Genomic DNA, 23303 nt, shown 5'->3' on the forward strand with positions numbered 1-23303 from the left:
GCTGCAGTGAACATTGGGGTGCCTGTGCCTTTTAGAAGCACAGTTTCTCTCCAGGTAGAGGCCCAGGAGTGAGAATGCCAGATCCTGTAGTAGCTCGGTTTTAAAATTTTAGCAAACCTCCCTAGTGCTCTCCATCGTAGCTGTTACCAATTTACATTCCCAAAGACAGAGTAGAAGGGTTCCCTTTTCTCCACACCCTCTTCCAGTCTTACTGTCTGTAGTCTTTTTGAGGATGGCCATTCTGACCGGTGTTTGTTGATACCTCTTTGTAGTTTTGATTTGCGGTTCTCTAATATTTAGTGATGTGGAACATCTTTTCATGTGTCTTCAAAAACAAAAAGGAAAAAAAAAGAACAGTGTGAGTTAAATTGACCTCTTGAGATTGGCTTCTTGAAGGTCAGTCCTGTTTTTGAATTGCTTTTTGATTACCGGGGGCTTCCCTGGTGGCTCATCAGTAGAGAATCTGCCAGCAATGTAGGAGACCGGGGTTCAATCCCTGGGTCTGGAAGATCCCCTGGAGAAGGGCATGACAACCCACTCCAGTATTCTTGCCTAGAGAATTTCATGGACAGAGGAGCCTAGCGGGCTACGGCCCATGGTCCATGGGATCGCAAAGAGTCAGACACACTGAGCTACTAACACTTTGACTTTCACTCGTTTTCAAGTTGTCGTTACAGGAAATGTCCACAAGGCGGTAGCCCTTTTCATACCCCACTTGGGTTCCTTAGGCACTGGAGCCCCAGAGAAAGTCCTCTTGCAGGGTTGTAGAAGAGAGAGGAATGTGCCAGGGCTTGTATCTAACGCTTTCTTGCCCTTCCCCTGCACCCCAGAGAAATCCCAAGTCCTCCCCAAACTGCCCTGCTGAGGGGGCTGCGGTACTTGGGTGGGGCGACTCTTTGGGAGGAGACTGCCGGTGGGAACCCTGCCCCCAGGAGACTTGGAGACCAGGTGCCGTGTCAAAGCTCTTCCTGCCCAGCAGGCCCACTGTTGTCTGGGTGCCCTAGGCTTGGGGGAGCTCTAGGAGGGCCTGCCTGGATTCAGAGATTGGGGTCCCATCTGCAGGGGACCAATCACTCCGGGTCCGGGGTGGGGGCTCCTTTTCTGGCACATCCTCCCCAGCTCCCTCAGGCCCACATTAGCACCCAGGGCTGCTCAGCTCCAGCGATGTGCAGGCAGCCCAGGTCACCCAGGTCTGAGGGGAATATTGTTGGCCTTTCTTTTATTTTTAAATTTAATAATTTTTACCTTATACTTGACTAGAGTTGATTTACCAAGGGGAGTGTTTCGGGTGTTCAGCAGCCTGGTTCAGTGATACAGACACACATCAGACCCTTTCCCCACGTAGGTTATTACAGACTGCCGAGTAGAGTGCCCTGTGCTGTCCCGTGGGTCCTTGTGGATTCTCTCTTGTACCTGTGTTACTGTGAATATGGTAAACCTGACCTCCTAACTTATCCCTCCCTCCACCCCACCATTCCCCTTTGGTGACCAGAAGTTACCTTTCTAAGTCTGTGAGTCTGTTTCTGTTTTGTAGATGAGTTCATTGATACCGATTTTTCTATTCGACCCCTAAGTGATAGCCTAGGCTGTTTGTCCTTTTCTCTCTGACTTCCTTCGATCACGATGATCGTCGCCATGTCTATGCATGTTGCTGACAAAGGCATTATTTCATTCTTTTTTATAGCTGAGTCATGTTCCATTGTGTATCTGTGTACCGTATCTTCTTTATCCATCCACCTGTGGACATTTTGGTTGCTTCTGGCCTGTGATGCAGTAAAATGCACAGTATTTGAGGCATACGTTATTTTTCTTCAACTGGGGTATTCTTGATTTACAATGTTATGTGAGTTTCAGGTGTATAGCAAAGTGAATCACACATATATCCACTCTTTTTTAGATTCTGTTCCCATATAGGTCATTATAGAACATTGAATAAGAGTCCCTATGCTATACACTAGGCTCTTATTAGTTATCTATTTTATATATACTAGTGTGTGTACATCAATTCCAATTTCCCAATTTATCCCTCCCCTCTCCCATTACCTCCTGGTAACCATAAGTTTGTTTTCTACATCTGTTACTCTATTTTTATTTTGTAAATAAGTCAATTTGTACCATTTTTTTAGATTCCACATATAAGTGACATCTTATTTGTCTTTGCTGTACTAAATGAAGAAAAGACAATCTCTAGGTCCATCCACACTGCTGCAAATGGCATTATTTTGTTCTTTTTTTTTTATGACTGAATAACATTCCATTGTAAATATCTACCACATCCTTCGTCTAACCATGTGGTAGATCTATACCCCATACTCGCTCTCCTGCACTAATCTGTCCATCACCCTGAATCCTATGGTCCCCACCCCTTCACTTCTTGTTACTCCGTTTTAGGCATCTCTATGCATTCCTAAAGAACAACTAAATATACATACTTTTAAGTTTATAAAAAAGTATCATAACTGCATCTTATCTTTTGGGAATTATCTTTGCTCCTTAATAGTATGTTATTAAGCTTAGTCCCTATGGGCTAGTTGTCTCTATCAAGCAGTTATTTTGATCACTAAGCAATATTCCATCATATGAATATATCGCATTTTATTCACATACTTTCTGAATAGCAGTGGTCATGTCCAGGCTTTCACTGTTTTAATTGGAGCTATTTGGAAGATTCTTATGTATGTGGGCAAGAATTTCTCTCAAGTACATACCTGGGTATATAGTATTGCCAGGTTTTAGGGAACCATGGATGTCAATTTTTGGAGACAATGGCAAACGGTTTTCCAAAGATGTTGCTCTGATCTGTTCTCTCACTGGTAATGCTGGAGCCCTCCTGAAGGTTTATATCCTCTCTCACCCACCATATTGCCAGATTTAGGTATAGCTCAAAGTTGTCAGTACTCAGAAGTAATATCTTTACGGTAACTTGATCTTGTGTGGTGTGATTCTAAGAGCTGAAGTTAGGACTCACGAGTACAAGTTGCAGGGAGGGAGATTTCGACTCAGGCTGAGAAAGAATGGTCTCCTAGCACATCTTGTCAACTGGGGTCAGACTCTCAGAGGAGCAGAAAGCTGTCCATCCCTGGAACATTCAGCCCAGGGCATGCCCACCCCTGGGACGCAATGTAGCTGAAGGGGTACAGGTGTCACGTGGGCGTTCAGACTGGAGAGCTTTAAAATGTGTTTCAAACCCTGATTCTAGCATCTAGCATCAAAATTTTCAAATATTTGTTTCTGGACCTTTAAATAGATACCTGAAATTATAAGATGCTATTTTAAAGCATTTTGATCTTTTATCGTTTAAAACCAACCAAATAAATTCCTATTATAAACCCTTGAGCAGTACTGAGGTGAGATTAATTAAAAGATTAGGACTCTTGAAAGATTTTTATGTATTTTTTTAATACATAAAGTTATAACTCCCAAAATAATATTTTCAGCTTTAATGGGAACATCAAAGATACTAATATTTTAAAATCAGGTCGTATGTGTGTGTGTGTGCCAAGCCCAGGATTTTTGTCTATATTGTGCATGTGTATAGTGCCTGTTGATTATCTCAGTAATAAATAATTGCGAGTTGCACAAGAAGAACCTGAAAAAGGTGAAGATATCTCTTTTTTAGTCTGGTCTGATGCTTGAAAGTAGTCCCAAGCCTGGCATTGAGTTTTAATTTTTCACTCTGGCAAAGCTGTGTGTGTGTGTGCAGTTGCCTCATATCTCTGTTGTCTGTGCTGATTTCTGAGTTATGGCCACTTATAGAGTGTAGAAAATGAACAAGTGAGCCCCATCTCAATTTCTTTCATTTTAAGCATCTTTTTTTAAGGCATTTGAAATCCTCTGTGACAAAGATCTGTTGTCATGCCTGTTAAGCTTAGCATTTCAGCCGCATCCAAGGCTTTATGTCTTCATTAAAGAAGGTTTTTAAATGAAATAGAGAGAGGCGTTTGGGAGAGGCTGGCTCCTCATTTGTGCAACACACACTGACCAGGTTCTTTGAAGGGCGCTAGAACCACTCCATCAGAGAGGAGTGGGTTCCTCAGTCACAGAGGGTAGGTGACTTCCAAGGGGTGCAGAGCAGCTTCAGAGGGTATAGTGGCAGAACGATCATCTTATAAAGAGAAAGAAGCATGAGCAATCTAGGGGAGTGGTGAGCATCCCCGAAATATAGATTTTCCATTAGTCACTTCTCACCTGCTAATGTGTAGTCTCGGTGCCGGGCACCTGGCCGCTGGAACTAGGGGAGTTCTTTCAGCTCTGCCAGACAGGCTGGGCATTTAGAGAGGCGTTTCCGAGGTCAGCCTGCATCCTCGCTGTTCCCTGCTAGTCACCACTTATGCAAATAACTTCCATCTCACCTGCTTTTCCATGGAAGGTTTCCAGTTAGCAAGACCTGATGCTAAGATGATAGGGAGAGCCTGTGAGCAGACCTCAAGGCAGGAAGCGGCACTGCTCAGGCTCAGAGGAGAGGCTGGCCACCCCTCCCTTCACCTCGGCGCATCTGAACTTTCTGCGCCTTCACCCAATAACTACTCTCCTGAGGCTAGAAGAAGTAGGTGCTGAACAAGGGTAAGGGGACCAGTGAGTCATCCAGTCCCTCTTCTCTCCCAGCACTTGTACAGCTGGTCCCACAGGGAGGGACAAGTGCCTGCCTCTGTTACCCTCTCTTTGGGCGCTTCCTTACGCGGCTTCAGTCACTGGCCTTCAGCCAGTTCAGAGACCATGCAGATACCTCTGGCCTTCCCTGGGGATCTGCACTTGCTGATCACTCTCAGCCTCCCTGTCACCTCCTCCAGGCAGTCTTCCTTGACCATCCCATCACTCCTGGTTCTAACAGCTTTGATTCCTTGCTATTTGCCTGCCTACTCTCCTGGAATGTAAACCTCCTGAATGCTCACAGCTTTGCCCAGCCCTCTCACCAGTGCCAGCTCCAGGTACTGTGCCAGCAAGTAGAAGACAGTACTATTTGGTGAATACTTGAATGAGTTCTACAGACAAATGAACCTCCAGTGTTTGAAAGATCCACAATCCCTTCACCTAGTTCACCTTCTCCAAATGGGTTTTATTTTGAGGTCCCAGTTACTGCCACCGGATACACTGTGTTAAGCAGGATTCTGAAGCTGTGTATATGGCGGTGTGGTTTCAGTTGTGTGTTGGCTTAACCTGTGTGTTGTGTCCTGGCTCAGCACCCTCCTCGGGGATGGTTGTCTTGCCTGGACCTCGCTGATAAAGGTTCTGTAAGGTGCCTTTGGAAAAAGAAGCCATACTGTAGCAGGAGCAAATAGAGAATGAAGTGCTCAGGAGATTCAAACAAAACCAGAAACTAACCCTTTGCTTTTTCCCTTTCCTCATCCTGAGCACCTCGGGTTGACATCACTCTAGGAATAAGGGAGAACACTGCTGCTCAAACACCAATATCCTCAACACAGGGCGGGGTGGTGGGGAGGCTGACAGAACATGACCGGCTGAGGAAATTGCTTTTTGAATAAGTGCTTCCGTCTCTGCCGTTTGCTTCATCACAAACCTCCCATATAGAGGGCTTTTCATTTCTTGGTGAGCATGCTTCTAGAAACAGAAGGCCGAGGCAATCAAACTGGTAGGAGTCTCTAGTCCCTGTGACTTTACTAATTTCCTGCGTTCTTGCACTCAGTCACTCAGTTGTGTCTGACTCTTTGCAACCCCACGGACTGTAGCCCGCCAGCAGCTCCTCTGTCCATGGGATTCTCCAGGCAAGAATACTGGAGTGGGTTGCCGTTGCCTTCTCTAATTTCCTACCCACAGAAAAACCAGGAAAGCACACACAGCAGGGAGCCTGGGGCGAGGCCTTGGTGATTCTTTACTGCAAACCGAGTTCTCCGGGAGGCAACTCCCCCAGGAGGAGGCCCTCCGGGTGGATCCCGACCCCAGCTCAGAGGCTGATTTCTGTCTGCGACTTTGGCTTTCTTTTGGACTGCTTTATCACCCATGTTTGCAACAGTGTTAAACAAAGGAGTATTTCCAGAATCTAGAGAGTCTTTCCTCAGTCTGTCTAAGCTGATGATTCTCAAACATGGTGACCCCCTGTAGCAACCCCCATGCTCCCTTGCAGCCCCGTCGCTGAGTCGTCAGGAAGCTCTAGACGGGCGGCCAGCCGTGATTCAGTGCGACAGATCCGGGTCAGCCACCCCTTCTCAGATGCCCACCTGGGGTTGGCCTCACTGCTCGTTCCCCTGACAGGAAGTGATCCCACTGATGTTTTCATCGAAAGCAACTCTGCATAGGGCCCGGAGCCACAGCTGCTCTTTGCTGGACTGTTCCTAACAAGCTTCTTATGGAAACCTGCAAACTTTAATGTCCTACCAATTAAAGTGGTTTTGTGATGGTAGGTGAGTGTGCACTCTCGCAAACCGCAACTGTCTGCCTTGGTTAGTGCAGGTTTAGCGGGTGCGAGGGGTGCTGTGAAGACCACTCACAGTTTAGTTGGTTGATGGTATCCCATCCAGACTGTGATGCACGCAGTCTCATTTGCTGCTTTGGCAATCAGCTTGACAACGTGATACTTTAATGTACAATTGGATAAGCAATTGGCTTCTATTATAGTACAGTGGTTTGGCATAATTATTTTCCACTGCTGTGATTTTCTAGTTCATAAATACTTTGGGGGGTTACAAATTCTTAAATGTCAACACTATACGCCTTAAAGCAGGATGCCATTAATTAATGTAATAGCTTATTTCAGCATTTTGGCCCCATTGGCAGCACTAAAGCAACTTTTGCTTTTACTCAAGCACGTTAACACTCAAGTCAAAGCTCTGGCAATTAATCAGATGATGAATGCTCCATCGATTACTAGAATTTCTCTCCAGAAAGAGCAAAGACCCGGGCTTTGAAACTCAGCAGTGAACAGAGGGAATCAGAGGTAATGTGGTTGCAGTTATCTAGCATGTAGTCCAGTTACAGGATCCTTCCCATTAAGAGAAAAAAGGGAAGAAATTAACATAGTTTTGCACAAATAGATATTTGAAGAATCTCAGGGTTCTAAGTACAAGTGGCAGTAAGAATTTGATGACACAAGACCAATTTTTTTTTTTTTTCTGCCTCAAATGAAAGCAAGAGGTGATTCATGCGGACACCAAGCCCAGAGTGGCGACAGTCTGCTCAGTAAGCAGCACTGGTTATTCAGTGTTTGGGGACAACGTGTGCTCGCGTATGAGAGCTACGGAGAAAGGGAAACAGCATCCAGATGTGATCTGTCCCCTGGCGCCCATCTGAATGGGGAGGGGAGGCTTCTTGGAGACTTCGGGGAGTGTATGCTTAAAGAGAGATGTGCAGAAACAGAGTGATTTTCACACTGGTCCTAGGCAGCCGTGAGCAGGGGAGCCAGGATCAATGTGTGCCTCACAGAGTGCCCAGAGGGAATGTGAATGTCCGTCTGCAGGGAGAGGCCCAGCGCTCACGCCGCACACACCGTGCTCACCGCCTCCACCGCTTCCTCACCCTCCCTCCCGGCTCCCGCCATCCCTTCCCTGGCTGCCGCACTAGCCTGTCTCCCTCTGTGGCCCCAGCCAGGCTACTCTTGATGAAGTTACTCCGGTGCCTTCACTTCTCTGCTTCTGCACCTTTAACCTCTTCTCATCAATCCCCTGGTGGCACAGACGGAAAACAATCCGCCTGCATTGCTGTAGACCAGGGTTTGATCCCTGGGTGGGGAAGATCCCCTGGAGAAGGAAATGGCAACCCACTCCAGTATTCTCTCCTGGAGAACTCCATGGACAGAGGAACCTGGCAAGCTACAGTTCTGCTGCTGCTGCTAAGTCGCTTCAGTCGTGTCCGACTCTGTGCGACCCCATAGACAGCAGCCCACCGGGCTCCACCGTCCCTGGGATTCTCCAGGCAAGAACACTGGAGTGGGTTGCCATTTCCTTCTCCAGTGCATGAAAGGGAAAAGTGAAAGTGAAGTCGCTCAGTCGTGTCCAACTCTTAGCGACCCCATGGACTGTAGCCTACCAGGCTCCTCTGTCCATGGGATTTTCCAGGCAAGAGTACTGGAGTGGGCTGCCATTGCCTTCTCCGAAGCTACAGTTCATGGTGTTGCAAAGAATCTGACAGGACTGACTGACTAGTATCACACCAGAAATCAAATCCACACCCCCTAGCCATTCCCACCAGCTGTAAACGGCCAGCTATTCCTGCAGTCACACTTCTAGCCAGTTACTCAAATGCCAAGCTTCCTTTTCCTTCGAGGCTCTGCACTTGCTGTCTGCCCAGCCTCTTGCTTTATGGATGTCTAATCATCGCTCATGTTGCAGCTGAAGTGTCACCTCTGCGTGAGACCTTGCTCCAAACCCCTGCCCAAAGCTCTACCATTCCTGCATATCACTATGCTCTGATTCTCCTCAGATCTCTTACACTACGACATCATTTTGACTTCTAAGCATCTATCATTAAAAAGAAAAACATTCTGATGCCTTCTGCTCAACTCAGTAGACATAGCCACCCTCAGCTGTCTGGTGCGTGTTCTCAAAGGCCCAGGCTTCATGATTTCGAGCACCTCTCCCACCTCTGGACCATCTTCCAAGGTTAATGCCGTGTTTTATGCCATATGTCCCACGTTTTTACTTAATACATTGTCTAAATTGACTCATTTGTAACTTAAATTTACTTTAAATGGAAATTTGAGATGACATCATAAATGGGAGATAAGCCTCAAATAAGTAAGACCCACACGAAGCAGTCTTGTGTCTTAGCTAGAGTCTGGACGGCACCTCTCATTCTGGTAGAAGTCACACCGGTAACATCTTCAGGGCAAGCTGGGACTGACAAATACTTAGATGCTCCATTCCTAATCACATTTCTGTCTGCAGAGTAATCTATCTCAGTTGGGCTTCCCAGGTGGCGCTAAGTGGTAAATGCAGGAGACGTAAGAGACATGAGTTCGATCCCTGGGTTGGGAAGATGCCCTGGAGAAGGGAATGGCAACTACTCCACTATTCTTGCCTGGGAAATCCCATGGGCAGAGGAGCCTGGTGGGCTACAGTCCATGGGGTCGCACAGTAGGACACGACTAAAGCAACCTGGTATGCACGTACGCACACATCTCTCTTGATAGGGTACTAACCTGTGTGCAGCTCTGAACTGCAGGACTAGAGGCCGTCTTCTGGGCCACTGGGCTCTGGGTCCCATCTTTTAACAATGGAACGTGCAACTGAGTGCACGATCTCTCCACAACTTTGACAGAAGGCTGAGCGTGGCTGGGATGCCAAGGCAGGGTTCGTCAGGAAGTAAAGAGCAGTGCGAGTGGATGGCGAGGCTGGCAAATGCCTCATGCATTTTCTGAAGCTATTCTCATTCCCCAAAACAACTTTGCCCTTAAAATCCCATCACCATCTTTGAAGCCAGGGCAAATCCTGATTTTTTAGAGTCAACTGCAGACCCTACCCCAGTAAGAATTACTCTCTCCTTCATATATCCTGAGAGCACTATGGGAGAGCTTCTCGTCCAGTGTTTATATCATACTGACTTGGACTAAGTGATATATGTATGAATCTCTCTGCCCTGTTGGGTGGCAAGACTCCAGCAGGCAAAGATTTTTGTCTCCTGCATCTTTATAACTTTCATAAGACTTAGAACAGTGCCTGAAATATATCATGTGGTCAAGAAATGCTTGTTGTCTAAACTGAAAGCAGTAATAGAGAATCAGATCTAAAAAAATAAAGATTTACATCCCACTGAAATTATTTTCCTTGCAATGTTTATATAAACACCTGACTAAACAGAACCACCAACCATAAGAAATGGTTTCTCTGCTCTTTATATTGTTTTATAAAACTAACAACAAGGAAAGATACTAATGAATTTTAGACCACCACCCAAGTTTGTATTCAGCCACTGGCTTCTTTAAGGAGTGGCTTTAAATTGTTTGTCTGCTCTCTGAAGACACTTCTGCATTCTGCTCCAGATTAGTTCTAAATTCTGAGAAAACATTTAAATTATTGTGAATCATTCCTCCTACTGTATTCCATTACAGAGCTATAAAGATGTCAATAGTCAAGGCAGTTTGAGCATTACATCGGGGAATTAATCACTGCCCCTCACGCTGCGTGAGAACATACTTAAAGGACAGGAAGCAGCCCAGTGTCAAAGTTGACACGTGTCCGCACTTCAATCAGAAGTCCTGTTAACACTACCTTTCCCAGAAATCATTTCAGGCAGATAAAGCAGGATGACTGCAGATACATTTTTTTTTTTTTTCTCAAATCTCTTCAAAGTTGTATAGAAATAGAACTCACTTTGCAGAGCCCTCGCAGGCTTCCCTCTGTAGAATGTGAACAAAGACTTTGGTTCAAGTTTCTGCAAACTTTGTAACTTTGGCATGAGCCTTCGTCCAAAGAACCATGCTTCTGAAAAGAGTTTCAAGTCTCGCTGTTGCATAAAGATAAAGATAAGGGAAGGCATAGGTGTTACAGGAGCCTAGGTGCTGGGTGTATTGTATTCATCATTTGATGCTGTGGCCCCGTGGCAGACAGGCAAGAGGGGGAACTCTAGGACATTGAATCCCAGATGCTGTATTTGAAAGATGTTAATTCAAACTGTTATTTTATGTACTAATAAGAAAGAAAAACACTGCCAATGAAATTATGTCAGACTATTGATGGTAGGACATGCTGTGATTTCAGAGATGTTAAATTGTGAACAACCATGCATCTGAGAACAGATGAACTTTGCCATTTAAACAGTGCTGGTAATTTCCTCTGCATTTCATGCAAAAATAATAATAAACCCCAAAATGCATAAAATGCTAGCCTCGAATCTGATCTTCCTTCGGACAGCCTCCTCTATCTTTTCCAGGATTCACAGCTAGGCATTTTAGGGAACAACTGAAATAAAACCAAGCATTTCCTTTCCAACTGTACCTTTCCAAGGGGTCTCTGAGACCCTGAGTTGCCACATAAAATACAGGATGTCCAGTTAAATCTGAATTTGATAAAATCTGAATTTCAGATAAACTCTGAATATTTTTTAAAGTATGTCCCAAATAGTGCATGAGATATACTAAAAACAAATTATGTGGATGCCCTCTACTTTTATTTGCTGAATCCAGCATCTTCCCAGAGTAATTGTGACTGCATTTGACCTCCTCCAAAGAGTCCGAAATGCAGTACTTGGATGCAATCTCAAAAACGAAAGAATGATCTCTGTTCGTTTCCAAGGCAAACCATTCAATATCACAGTAATCCAAGTCTATGCCCCGACCAGTAACGCCGAAGAAGCTGAAGTTGAATGGTTCTATGAAGACCTACAAGACCTTCTAGAAGTAACACCCAAAAAAGATGTCCTTTTCACTACAGGGGACTGGAATGCAAAAGTAAGAAGTCAAGAAACACCTGGCATAACAGGCAAATTTGGCCTTGGAGTACAGAACGAAGCAGGGCAAAGGCTAATAGAGTTTTGCCAAGAGAATTCACTGGTCATACCAAACACCCTCTTCCAACAACACAAGAGAAGACTCTACACGTGGACATCACCAGATGGTCAACACCGAAATCAGATTGATTATATTCTTTGCAGCCAAAGATGGAGAAGCTCTATACAGTCAGCAAAAACAAGACCGGGAGCAGACTGTGGCTCAGATCATGAACTGCTTATTGCCAAATTCAGACTTAAATTGAAGAAAGTAGGGAAAACCACTAGTCCATTCAGGTATGACCTAGATCAAATCCCTAATGAGTATACAGTAGAAGTGACAAATAGATTTAAGAGACTAGATCTGATAGACAGAGTGCCTGATGAACTATGGACAGAGGTTTGTGACATTGTACAGGAGACAGGGATCAAGACAATCCCCATGGAAAAGAAATGCAAAAAAGCAAAATGGCTGTCTGAGGAGGCCTTACAGATAGCTGGGAAGAGAAGAGAAGTGAAAAGCAAAGGAGAAAAGGAAAGATATTACCATCTGAATGCAGAGTTCCAAAGAATAGCAAGGAGAGATAAGAAAGCCTTCCTCAGCAATCAGTGCAAAGAAATAGAGGAAAACAACACATTGGGAAAGACTAGAGATCTCTTCAAGAAAATTAGAGATACCAAGGGAACATTTCATGCAAAGATGGGCTCGATAAAGGACAGAAATGGTATGGACCTAACAGAAGCAGAAGATATTAAGAAGAGGTGGCAAGAATACACAGAAGAATTGTACAAAAAAGATCTTCACGACCCAGATAATCACGATGGTGTGATCACTCACCTAGAGCCAGACATCCTGGAATGTGAAGTCAAGTGGGCCTTAGGAAGCATCACTATGAACAAAGCTAGTGGAGGTGATGGAATTCCAGTTGAGCTATTTCAAATCCTGAAAGATGATGCTGTGAAAGTGCTGCACTCGATATGCCAGCAAACCTGGAAAACTCAGCAGTGGCCACAGGACTGGAAAAGGTCAGTTTTCGTTCCAATCCCAAAGAAAGGCAATGCCAAAGAATGCTCAAACCACCGCACAATTGCACTCATCTCACATGCTAGTAAAGTAATGCTCAAAATTCTCCAAGCCAGGCTTCAGCAACACGTGAACCGTGAACTTCCAGATGTTCAAGCTGGTTTTAGAAAAGGCAGAGAAACCAGAGATCCAATTGCCAATATCCTCTGGATCATCGAAAAAGCAAGAGAGTTCCAGAAAAACATGTATTTCTGCTTTATTGACTATGCCAAAGCCTTTGACTGTGTGGATCACAATAAACTGTGGAAAATTCTGAAAGAGATGGGAATACCAGACCATCTGACCTGTCTCTTGAGAAACCTGTATGCAGGTCAGGAAGCAACAGTTAGAACTGGACATGGAACAACAGACTGGTTCCAAATAGGAAAAGGAGTACGTCAAGGCTGTATATTGTCACCCTGCTTATTTTGACTTATATGCAGAGTACATCATGAGAAACACTGGGCTGGAAGAAACACAAGCTGGAATCAAGATTGCCAGGAGAAATATCAATAACCTCAGATATGCGGATGACACCACCCTTATGGCAGAAAGTGAAGAAGAACTAAAGAGCCTCTTGATGAAAGTGAAAGAGGAGCGTGAAAAAGTTGGCTTAAAGCTCAACGTTCAGAAAACTAAGATCATGGCATCTGGTCCCATCACTTCATGGCAAATAGATGGGGAAACAGTGGAAACAGTGTCAGACTTTATTTTGGGGGGCTCCAAAATCACTGCAGATGGTGATTGCAGCCATGAAATTAAAAGACGCTCACTCCTTGGAAGGAAGGTTATGGCCAACCTAGGTAGCATATTTAAAAGCAGAGACATTACTTTGCCAACCAAAGTCCGTCTAGTCAAGGCTATGGTTTTTCCAGTGGTCATGTATGGATGTGAGAGTTGGACGGTGAAGAAAGCTGAGCGCCGCAGAATTGATGCTTTTGAACTGTGGTGTTGGAGAAGACTCTTGAGAGTCCCTTGGACTGCAAAGAGATCCAATCAATCCATCCTAAAGGAGATCAATCCTGGGTGTTCATTGGAAGGACTGATGTTGAAGCTGAAACTCCAATACTTTGGCCACCTCATGCGAAGAGTTGACTCATTGGAAAAGACCCTAATGCTGGGTAGGATTTGGGGCGGGAAGAGAAGGGGACAACAGCGGATGAGATGGTTGGAATGGCATCACTGACTTGATGGACATGGGTTTGGGTAGACTCCGTAGTTGGTGATGGACAGAGAGGCCTGGCGTGCTGCAATTCATGGGGTCACAAAGAGTCGGACACGACTGAGCGACTGAACTGAAGTGAACTGACATGCTTTCACTCCAGGGTCTTAACCTTTACCAATCAGGAGCCTCCATTAATACTTCATTCGCTTCTTACCACCACTCTGAGAGGAAGGGGTTATTGCCAGTATTTCATGACTGAGAGGGCTGAATTTCCTCCTCAGACCTGAATGTCTCATTAGATGAGTTGGTTCAATTTTAATTCTGATCATGACTGCTAATCCTTTCGCACAGTAGTTAAGGGTTAAATGATAAAGGTCCCTGGAAAACCATGAAGATAATAAAGGTACTCTTATGCATAGAGACAACCTCTGTGGGTTGACCATTGGTCACTGTCAGGGGACAGTGTATCCAGCCTATAACAACAACAAGTATAATGATAGTAATAGTAGCAGCAGCTGCAAACACCCACACCTCTTAATATGTGTCATGCGTATCAGCATAAAGACCTCTTCCCTACTTTTACGGAGGGGGAAGCTGAGGCACAGAGAGGTTAGAGAGCTTGCACTTCTCATTGTTCATGTCTGGGCCTAAGCTCATCTTCTTGGGGAGCCCCTGCTGGTTGTCCCTTAGGGTAATCACCACTCCTTGCCACCGCCACCATCACTCTTGATTCTAACAGTCTATTTCTTTTCTTGTGAAACTAAGTCACTTCTCAGAAGCCTTTCAGGGTAGGTGAGCCCCTCTCAGCACTGTTCTCACATGGTAATGCCCATCTCATCTGTAAGTAACCATTTGGTGTTTACCTTCTCCACCTGGGTGGTGTATGAGGGCAGCAGAGGGGTCAGTCTGGGTAGGTGCATGCATGCCAGGGCTGCCCTCTGGCATTGCAAGGACACCATAAGTATCTGGCGGATGAATAAGTAATTACTGCCTTTCACTATGGACAGTCTAAGGTAATCTGGAAAGTTCTTCTGAAGTGAAACTCCTCCATTAAAGCTCATGGGTGCATGCATGCTCAGTCATGTCTGACTCTTTGCAACCGCACGGACTGTAGCCTGCCAGGCTCCTCTGTCCATGGGATTTTCCAGTCAAGAATACTTGAGTGGGTTGCCATGCCCTCCTCCACCACTGAAGGTCACCTGAGGCAAACAGTGCCTTTGGATAAGGCGCTTTTTAGAGTCATGATTAGGGCTTATCTGTTAGTTAGCTAGGCAGTGGTTTCCAGCCAGCAGGTTCTTGGGCTGCTTGGGGAAATAGAATCTTACTCTGACCCACAGCACAATTCATTTTCAAGTCACCCGGGCAGCTCTCCCAGGCTCCCTATTCCTGCAGACTCGACATGCATTCAAAAGCTCCCACACCAGACCAGCATCCTGATGTTGCTGGGAAAAGAGCCTTGTGGCTCAGACGATCCTTGGCTAGAGAAGGGCAATTCCAGAGCACAGTTTGCCAAGGAAACTGTTGCATCGCAAGCAATGGGCTTGAAGGCAAACGTATAATATTCTTTCTGTAATATATATGGGTTTTATCTGTGCACAAAAACTTCCCCCAAACACAGTTTCTTGACTGCAAATGCACCTGAGACTTGCCTGAGAGGTTTGCAAACAGTCCCCACCGCCAGGCTGCCCCCCTAGACCAATGAAACCTGAACGCCTGGGGCAGAGCCACCATCTATAGTTTTTAAAGTTCTCTCTGTGATTCCTGTGGGCAGGCGATGTTGAGCATGGCTGTTCTGAAGAAAGCCACGTGCTTCCATCGGGAACTTTTAGGACTAGAAACCCCTAGGTTTTAAAAACCATATACCATAGAGCTTTGCAAATACCATTAGTTTTTGTTTTACTTATTTCCTATTTCCCATAAACAACTTATAAGCATTGGCATGATGCTGCCATCTGGGAGGCATATGACAATAACAGACGGTAGCCTGATAACCAAGGAGGCATTAATGTTTGCAGGCTCTAAATTATTTGGATTCATCTGGTGTGATCTGCCTTGATGAGGCCACTTAATGCTTGATTTCTGCGTCTTCCAACGGCAGTACCAGAAGTCGGGAGGCCATATTTTCTGGGCTTTGCATTATTCTCTGTCATCCTATTGAAATAGTTACAAGATGGATTTATAACAGACCTAAAGCTAGTATCAAAATGAAAATTAGTTCTTGAGGAGAAAAATAGCAATCCCGTTTGACTTGCCTGTAGCCATTGCATCATCTCTGCCTCTGCAAGGAAGGAAATGACTTCTTAATGTGGTTTTCTTCCACTAAGGAAAATTAAATCTATGTGGCAAAGTGTAAGACCAGCGTGCCGGCAGCCAGATATGGAGCAGAAGATCCATGACCCTCATAAACATATTTGTGGCTGGGGTATATGCTAGTGAACCTCATTTAGGCTCAAACTTACCCCACCAGCATCTAGGTCCCCTCACTGTTTTGCCTTCCGTATCAAAGTTGGCTCTGAAACAATGGGGACATTTCTCCATTTGCTGCAAGTTGCTGGGATGGGGGTCTCTGGGTTAGAGTGGGAGTGACTGGGGCCTTAGATCGCAAACTCCGCTATTTTAATTGTGCGACTTGCCTGAGTCAGCAAGAGTCTTTGTCAGAGGATCTGACTTTTGGGTGATGGTACGTGGAGGGCAGGAGATGTGGAACTGTTGGCTCTTTGGCGGCACTGCACTTCCTCCAGGAGAGATTTTAAACAGGCAAAAACTGTGGGGAACGCCCCCCAGCACTACTGCTCCTAGCTGGGTGATCTCTGATAAGTGACTGAACTTCCTCAGACTTCAGTTTCTTCCTTGGTAAGGAGTCAGCATCACCGGCTCGATGGACGTGAGTCTGAGCAAGCTCCAGGAGCTGGTGATGGACGGGGAAGCCTGGCGTGCTGCAGTCCATGGGGCCGCAGAGAGTCGGACACGACTGAGCGACTGAACTGAACTGAAGAAGGAGCGAGGTAGTGCCTACCTCGTGCATCGGCTCTTATAAGAATTAAGTGAAATGATGCACGAGGAAATAACACACGAAGAGGGAGAAACGGCCCTTCGCATCATAAATACTAGCCATCATTGGTGCTGTTAAACAGCTGGCCCCAGTCTCCTCAGGTGACTTAACATGAAATATTGCATGTGCCTCCTGTGGAGAAATGTAGACCCTCAGCATTTTACAGTGTCTACAGCTACAGACAGGAATAACAAATTTAGTTAATAAAACTAAACTGCATAGGAGATTAAGGGGGAATTGAGCTCTTCTAATGAAGAACATTCTGACAGCATCCTCTCTCTCTCCTCTCTCTCTCTGATAGAGCTGAAATTTTATTCACTCACTACGTAAACCTGAGACATAACACAAAATATTTTTTTTTAATAAATATGGGTATATGAAGAGGATTTTTAAAGGGTTCTTTTGACTAAGACTGAGTGTTAATTTTTTGATGCTTCCTCATTTAATTCTTTTCCTCAGTGTTTTTTGTTTGTTTTTTTACCATTTGCAGGCTTGAAGCCTCTTTTAATGTACATACTCCTATTTCTTCAGAATTCCCAGGTGACTCACTGGTAAAGAATCCAGGAAGATCCTCTGAGGTAGGAAACGGCAACCCACTCCAGTATTCTTGCCTGGAGAATCCAGTGGACAGAGGACTCTGGTGGGCTACAGTCCATGGGTGGCAAAGGAGTCAGACACAACTTAGCGACTAAACAGCAGCACCAACTCTTATTTCTTACTCAGTACTCATGGCCCTTCTATTATTACCATCAATTAGCCTGGGCCATTTTGGTTCAGTGAGCAAAACTGCTCAGAGCTCATATAAGAGAGGCTAAGCTGAAGAGAAGGTAGGTTAACCACAGATGAGCTTGGGAAATGATTGTGGGTAGGTGGCCAACGCAGTGTCTTCAGGGGCTGGGAAGTAAAAAGAATGGATACTGCTGGTCAAGCATAATTTTAGAAGGTGGTGGGGGTTTTGGTAAATGGCAGGATGCCCCCCAGTCTGTGACCACCACTCCCACCTCAGTGGATCATTACAAGGCGGTGAACCACCCGCAGCGTAGCCGAGTCTAGTTATTGTGTTACGAAAGTTAGAAATGCGGATTTTTACACAAAACTCTTCCCCATTTTCGGATTTTGGCGAGTACTTGTGCTTAGTCCCTCAGTCCTGTCCGACTCTTTGCGGCTGCGTGGACTGTAGCCCACCAGGCCCCTCTGTCCGTGGGATTCTCCAGGCAAGAATACTGGAGTCGGTTGCCATGCCCTCCTCCAGGGGATCTTCCCAACCCAGGGATCGAACCTGGGTCTCCTGCACTGCAGGCGGATTCTTAGCCAAGTAATCCAATGAAAAGATATGTGCCCCAGCCGCTGATTTGCAAATGCTGTTCTGATGCCCCACAATAATTGTTCCAAAGGAAGATCCCACAGGAGTGTTTTTTTTTTCCTCCAAAGCTCCAGAAACACGACAGAGAGGATCAAGACTCCCCAGCCTTGTGGCTGTCAGAGGAGGAAATGGCGGCTGAGGCTGCAGCGCTGAGGGGCTACTTTCAGTGATGCAGGTAAGACTGCGGTTTACTTCAGCATTGTGCAGACCCTCCTTTACTTCAGCATTGTGCAGACCCTCCTGGCGCCTCCCCAGGAAATGGGGTTCATTGCCTAGCATGGGTGGGGACAGGGAAGTGGCCCCGCCTACTCCCTGTGGCACCAGTGGTGGCTGCACAAACATTAAAGCCAGAGCGAGGAGGACTCTGACCCTTGAGGCACTTAGTCCAACCTTGGGGCCTGACTTCCACACCACCTCTCTATAGCTCTCCCCTCTGTTCCCGTCCTTCCTGCCCAGGCCCTCGTCCCCTCTGTCCTCTCCAATCCAGTCTTTACAAAGCAACTGAAGATAGTCTGTAAGGCAAACCTCTTAAAAAAATAAACATTAAACTACCGTATGACACAGCCATCCCACTATGGGGCATAAGAGGGTGGGACAAATTGAGAGAGTAGCATTGAAGTATAGACATTACCATGTGAAAATAGATAGCTACTGAGAAGTTGGTATATAACAACAGGTGCTCTGTGACAATCTGGAGCCGTGGGAGGGAGGTTCAAGAGGGAAGGGACCATATGTATACCTATGACTGAGTCATGTTGATGTATGGAAGAAACCATCACAGTATTGTAAACAATTATTCACCAATTAAGAAAAAAAAAAATCCACCCCCCCCCCCCGCCCCGGGAAGTCACACTGCCCTTAGGCTCAAGTCTCAGATTTCTGTTTCAAGCCTGCATCTTAGAGCTCACAACCAGCTCAGCCATGCCCAGGCAGTCTCTGCTTTCACTGGGTCTCCTCTGGTGGCTCACAAGGTAAAGAATCCACCTGTAATGCAGGAGACCTGGATTCGACCCCTGGGTTAGGACGATCCCCTGGAGGAGGGCATGGCAATCCACTCCAGAATTCTTGCCTGGAGAATCCCATGGACAGAGGAGCCTGGCGGGCTAAAGTCCACGGGGCCACAAAAAGTTGGACATTACTGAGAGACGAAGCACACACACCCCTCTCCTGGCAGCTGTTTGGTAAATGATCTTTCTGTTTCCCTTCAGCTTTGGCTGCCAGGAAGATCAGGCCACAGGGAAAGAGAATTACCTCTTCACATTAATGATGTTAAACTACTGGGAGATCACAGATTTGAGACTCTGACAGAAAGCGATAGCCGATCTCCTTTTCACATTTGTACGCAATGTCAAGGAGTTCAGGCATTTTCTGAAAGGTATCAATATTAATAAACAGTGTTGGGGCCTACTTTGAGTAAAAGAATTATTCGTTATCTAAAATTCAAATTAAACTGGGTCTTTTATTTTATCTGACAACCCTGTTAATAAATCTCTGCAGGGATTATGGATCCCAGATAAAGAGCCTCTTCGCTGCATTGTTTTTCTGTTTTAAAACTGTCTGCTTCATCTGGTCTTGTGTAAATGTGTTTATATTCTAAGCAGCTGAAGTAGATCAGATACAAATTAAAAATGCAATTAGTGAACAAATATTGGTAGCAATTACATTATATAAAATTGTATCAAGCACTTAATGAGCATGGTTTTTAGCTACAAAACATTGGTTGTGATATTAGGTTTTTGTTTGGAGATGTGAGTCTGTTTTAGTTTAAAATAAATAAATGTGCATTTCCTGGTCTTTCTCCCTGCCATCCTCTTTTTAATAATATTCTAATTCCTTAGAGACCCAGTATCAAATACCCACCCCCTCACACCCAGTGACTGTTCACATCCCTGTCGTCTCAGACCTTGGCGTTCTAGAAAGCGTACTGCCTTCTCCACGTCAGTGGCTTATCAGCTCTGCACCCCGTTGCCTGAAGGGATATAGCGTGGTGGGAGCGGAAGCTGACTTTTTAAAATTTTATTTATTTTAATTGGAGGATAATCACTTTACAATAAATGCTTTACAGTATTGTAAAGCAGTGTGATGGTTTTTGCCATACATCAGTATGAATTGATATTTTAATCTTTTCCGGCGCTGTTCACCTTCTCATTTCTCCCTTCCTTCCCTTCTCTCCCCACCTTCGGACCAAGCTAGTTTACCTAAGAACACAGGCCTATGGGCAGGACTATGGGCACCTTGCTCTTCCTCTCTGCAAGCTCTGTGCCCTCTTCCAATGGTGTCACCACTTTCTAGGCTTTTTTTTTTTCCCCTTTCTGGCTTTCTTTTTTTTTTTTTTTTTTTAATAAATTTATTTATTTTAGTTGGGGGCTAATTACTTTACAATATTGTAGTAGTTTTTGCCATACATTGACATGAATCAGCCATGGGTTTACATGTGTTTCTGGCTTTCTTATGCCTAACAGGCACTTCCAGGGCGAGGCGGGAACGCTGCAGGCTCTTCCTGCGGCTTGCTCATTTGTAGGATTCTGTCTTACAGTGTGTTTTCTAGACTGTTTAAGAGAATTTAAACTTCATACCTGAGTTTCTGGTATGCTTTGCTTTGTCAGCTTTTGCTTCTGTCTTGCCTTGGGGCCTAACATTGCCCGTCTTCCAGATGAATCAACTTGCCTTGTAACTCTTTTCAGAAAGATATTCCTCTCAACGTGTTACACCATTCCTCTCAACGTGTTACACCAACTATTGCCAGAGAGCCTGTGGGCTTCTGAATGAACTCTCAGTAATCTCTCTCTTTAAGGAGGTTTGGCTACAGACCAAACAAATCACCTTCAGTTTTCCCAGCAGCCAGATGTGGGAAGTGGAAATGGGAGGGAGGCCAAAGAGCCCAGGACGAGTCACTTGGAGGTGAGGGACTAAACGTACGCTTAAGATTTCACCGCCCGGAGAAGGGAATAGCAAACCACTTCCGTATTCTTGCCTCGAGAACCCTGTGAACAGTATGAAAAAGCAAAAAGGACACCAGAAGGTGAGCCCCCTGGCTCGGGAGGTCTCCAGTATGCTACTGGGAAAGAGCAGAGTGACAGAGGGTGAGACGGTTTGGGTGGCATCATGGACTCAATGGACATGAGTTTGAGCAAGCTCCGCGAGCTGGTGATGGACAGGGAAGCCTGGCATGCTGCAGTCCACGGGGTTGCAAAGAGTTGGACACGACTGAGCAACACAGCTTTTGCCAAGGGCATCACCTCCTATAGTATGAGAGAGAGAGACCGGGTGTAGTTCTCTTTAGAGACAAAGGGGAAAGAAACATTCCTTTCAGGAAACCTGATCATGGGGTTAATTAATCAGGTTCTTTGATACCTGCTCCCCTCCCTTTTCAAAATGCATCGACACGCCAAATGTTTCTACAGTGTTAACGGGTTCCTGGAACTTTCTGAAGTTGGTTAATCAAATAGGGCTGTCCTGTAAGACATGGACATACCTAGACTTCACACAGTATCTGAAATCCAGATATCCCTGGCCTCTCCAGGCTTTCCTGAGTATTCCCTCATCAGCAAGTCAGTGTCGGGCAGAGCCAGTCTGAAGACCCTTGTGATGCTCCCTCTGCACAGCCGCACACTTCACAGCACGCGGGGAGGTGGGGACAGCGGGGCTCAGCTCTGGAATGGATGATCACCACCACCATTACTGAGACTTGATAGACAACATAGGTTCTCTTATTATCCCTCCTTGCAGGTGATGACAAAACTCAGTGATGCTAAGTGCTGTTCCAAGGTAAACAGCTAGTAAGTGGTGGAGCTCAGATTTGAACCCAGACAGCCCCACCTCAAGGGGCTTTCCCTTACCGTTCACCTTGCGTAGAAGAGCCTGTGGCTCCAGTCAGCAATGCCACCCTCTCCCAGCTCTCCTGTATCTTCCAAAGTGTGTCTTCAGCCTCTTCACCTGATCTGCTGGCCTCCCTGGTTCCTCTGTGAGGACGTCCCTCCCTTGCTGGACTTTCTTACCATTATTGTCAATCCCAGCCACTTGGGTGCCTGCCTCCCTGGTCACATTGCAGCCAGGCCACAGGAACACTAGTGGGCTGAACTTGCTTCAGCCCTAGTTGGTTAAACCAACTACTTCACTCTGCTTGAAAGGTGTTCCACACTGTGCTGACTCCTGCCTGGGCTGTCTGCTCTCTTTTCTCCACCATTTGACCACCCGCCTAAGTCATGGGACCTTGGGCATGTAAGTGTCTCACCAATTTCATTTCTTCCCATCTTGGCATGTTTTTTTCAGTCTTTGTGTACCACTTACTATTTACCTGATACACTTTTAAAAATTCAGTTTATCTTAAACTTTCTATCTTAGCCACAAGAGAAATGAATATTACTTATCATTAGAAGCTAAGCATAAAAATAAATATAAAAGAGAAACAGTGCTGATGAATTCCATCTCTGCATAGCTGCTTGCCTGGAGCTACCAGACTGAGGTTCTTTCTCTTCTTTGTTAAGCTGAGAGGCTGGTCATCCTTACAGAGGGTGGCACCAAACCAAGACTTTCCATTTGCCCTAATCAAAAGGATTTAAAAGAGAATTACCTCCAGAGGGGTTTCCTGTACATCAGCTAAAATGATCTTAGACCAGTGATGTCCATCTTGGGAAAACAGGAGTAGAGGTCAGAGTCCAAACCTGGACCAAGCTGACTCTAGACCTGTCCCACCCCTGAGCTACCGATTCCTGAGTCTCTCACCCAGCACGGGGATGGGGGAAGCCAGAGTGAGCTTCCCTGGGGACGAGAAGCGGAGGAAGCCCTGCTCCACACCCCACTGCCCCCCACAGGCCCCTCAGTCTCTGGGCCAATTGGATCTGCTTGTTTCCCACTCAAGGCAATGGCCCCCCACTCCAGTACTCTTGCCTGGAAAATCCCATGGACGGAGGAGCCTGGTAGGCTGCAGTCCATGGGGTCGCTAAGAGTAGGACATGACTGAGCGACTTCACTTTGACTTTTCCCTTTCATGCACTGGAGAAGGAAATGGCAACCCACTCCAGTATTCTTGCCTGGAGAATCCCAGGGACGGCAGAGCCTGGTGGGCTGCCGTCTATGGGGTCGCACAGAGTCGGACATGACTGAAGCGACTTAGCAGCAGCAGCATCTGCCTTAGTGGCCAGCATACTGCAGAGCAGTGTGTGCAGCCTTCTGCTTGGAGATGCCCCAGCTAGGAAATGGGACTCTGACAGGCAACCACTCTCTATGTAGTGTCTGGTGTGGGAAAACCTAGCAACCCCTCAGTAAGTCACCAACCCTGGTC

At 45.9% G+C, this 23303-nt stretch overlaps 2 protein-coding genes across 43 annotated transcripts in view; both read left to right on the forward strand.

The window, feature by feature from the left end:
• Window positions 1-23303, forward strand: part of FHIT (fragile histidine triad diadenosine triphosphatase) — a 1651033-nt gene that overhangs the window by 1605472 nt on the left and 22258 nt on the right. For 38 of the 42 annotated variants that reach the window (XR_014063952.1, XM_081524685.1, XM_081524680.1 and 35 more), the window contains one exon: window positions 18088-18194. Coding sequence is in view for 41 of the 42 variants with exons in the window: in XM_081524685.1 (XP_081380811.1) it covers window positions 18088-18189 (102 nt within the window). In the remaining variant the exon portion in view is untranslated. Of the gene's footprint in view, window positions 1-18087; window positions 18195-19227; window positions 19427-23303 lie in introns of those variants that run through there. The other 4 variants (XM_081524693.1, XM_081524709.1, XM_081524705.1 and 1 more) reach the window with 1 other exon arrangement.
• LOC145520828 (uncharacterized) lies at window positions 7054-17709 on the forward strand. Its single transcript, XM_081528281.1, has 3 exons — window positions 7054-7706; window positions 7915-12200; window positions 17663-17709. The coding sequence occupies exons 2-3, from the start codon at window positions 11162-11164 to the stop codon at window positions 17707-17709; spliced, it is 1086 nt and encodes a 361-aa protein (XP_081384407.1). The 5' UTR covers window positions 7054-7706; window positions 7915-11161.

The sequence above is a fragment of the Giraffa tippelskirchi genome, chromosome 9 (assembly GCF_054371585.1).
Source record: "Giraffa tippelskirchi isolate mGirTip1 chromosome 9, T2T-mGirTip1v1.2.pri, whole genome shotgun sequence".
Taxonomy (NCBI): domain Eukaryota; kingdom Metazoa; phylum Chordata; class Mammalia; order Artiodactyla; family Giraffidae; genus Giraffa; species Giraffa tippelskirchi.

Bases quoted from the DNA above. Each gene is read 5' to 3' on its own strand.
- LOC145520828 (XM_081528281.1), top strand. From the start codon at position 11,162: ATGATCTCTGTTCGTTTCCAAGGCAAACCATTCAATATCACAGTAATC. The intron at 12,201-17,662 runs GTGTGATCACTC...CTCCCACCTCAG, and splicing joins CGACCCAGATAATCACGATG to TGGATCATTACAAGGCGGTG.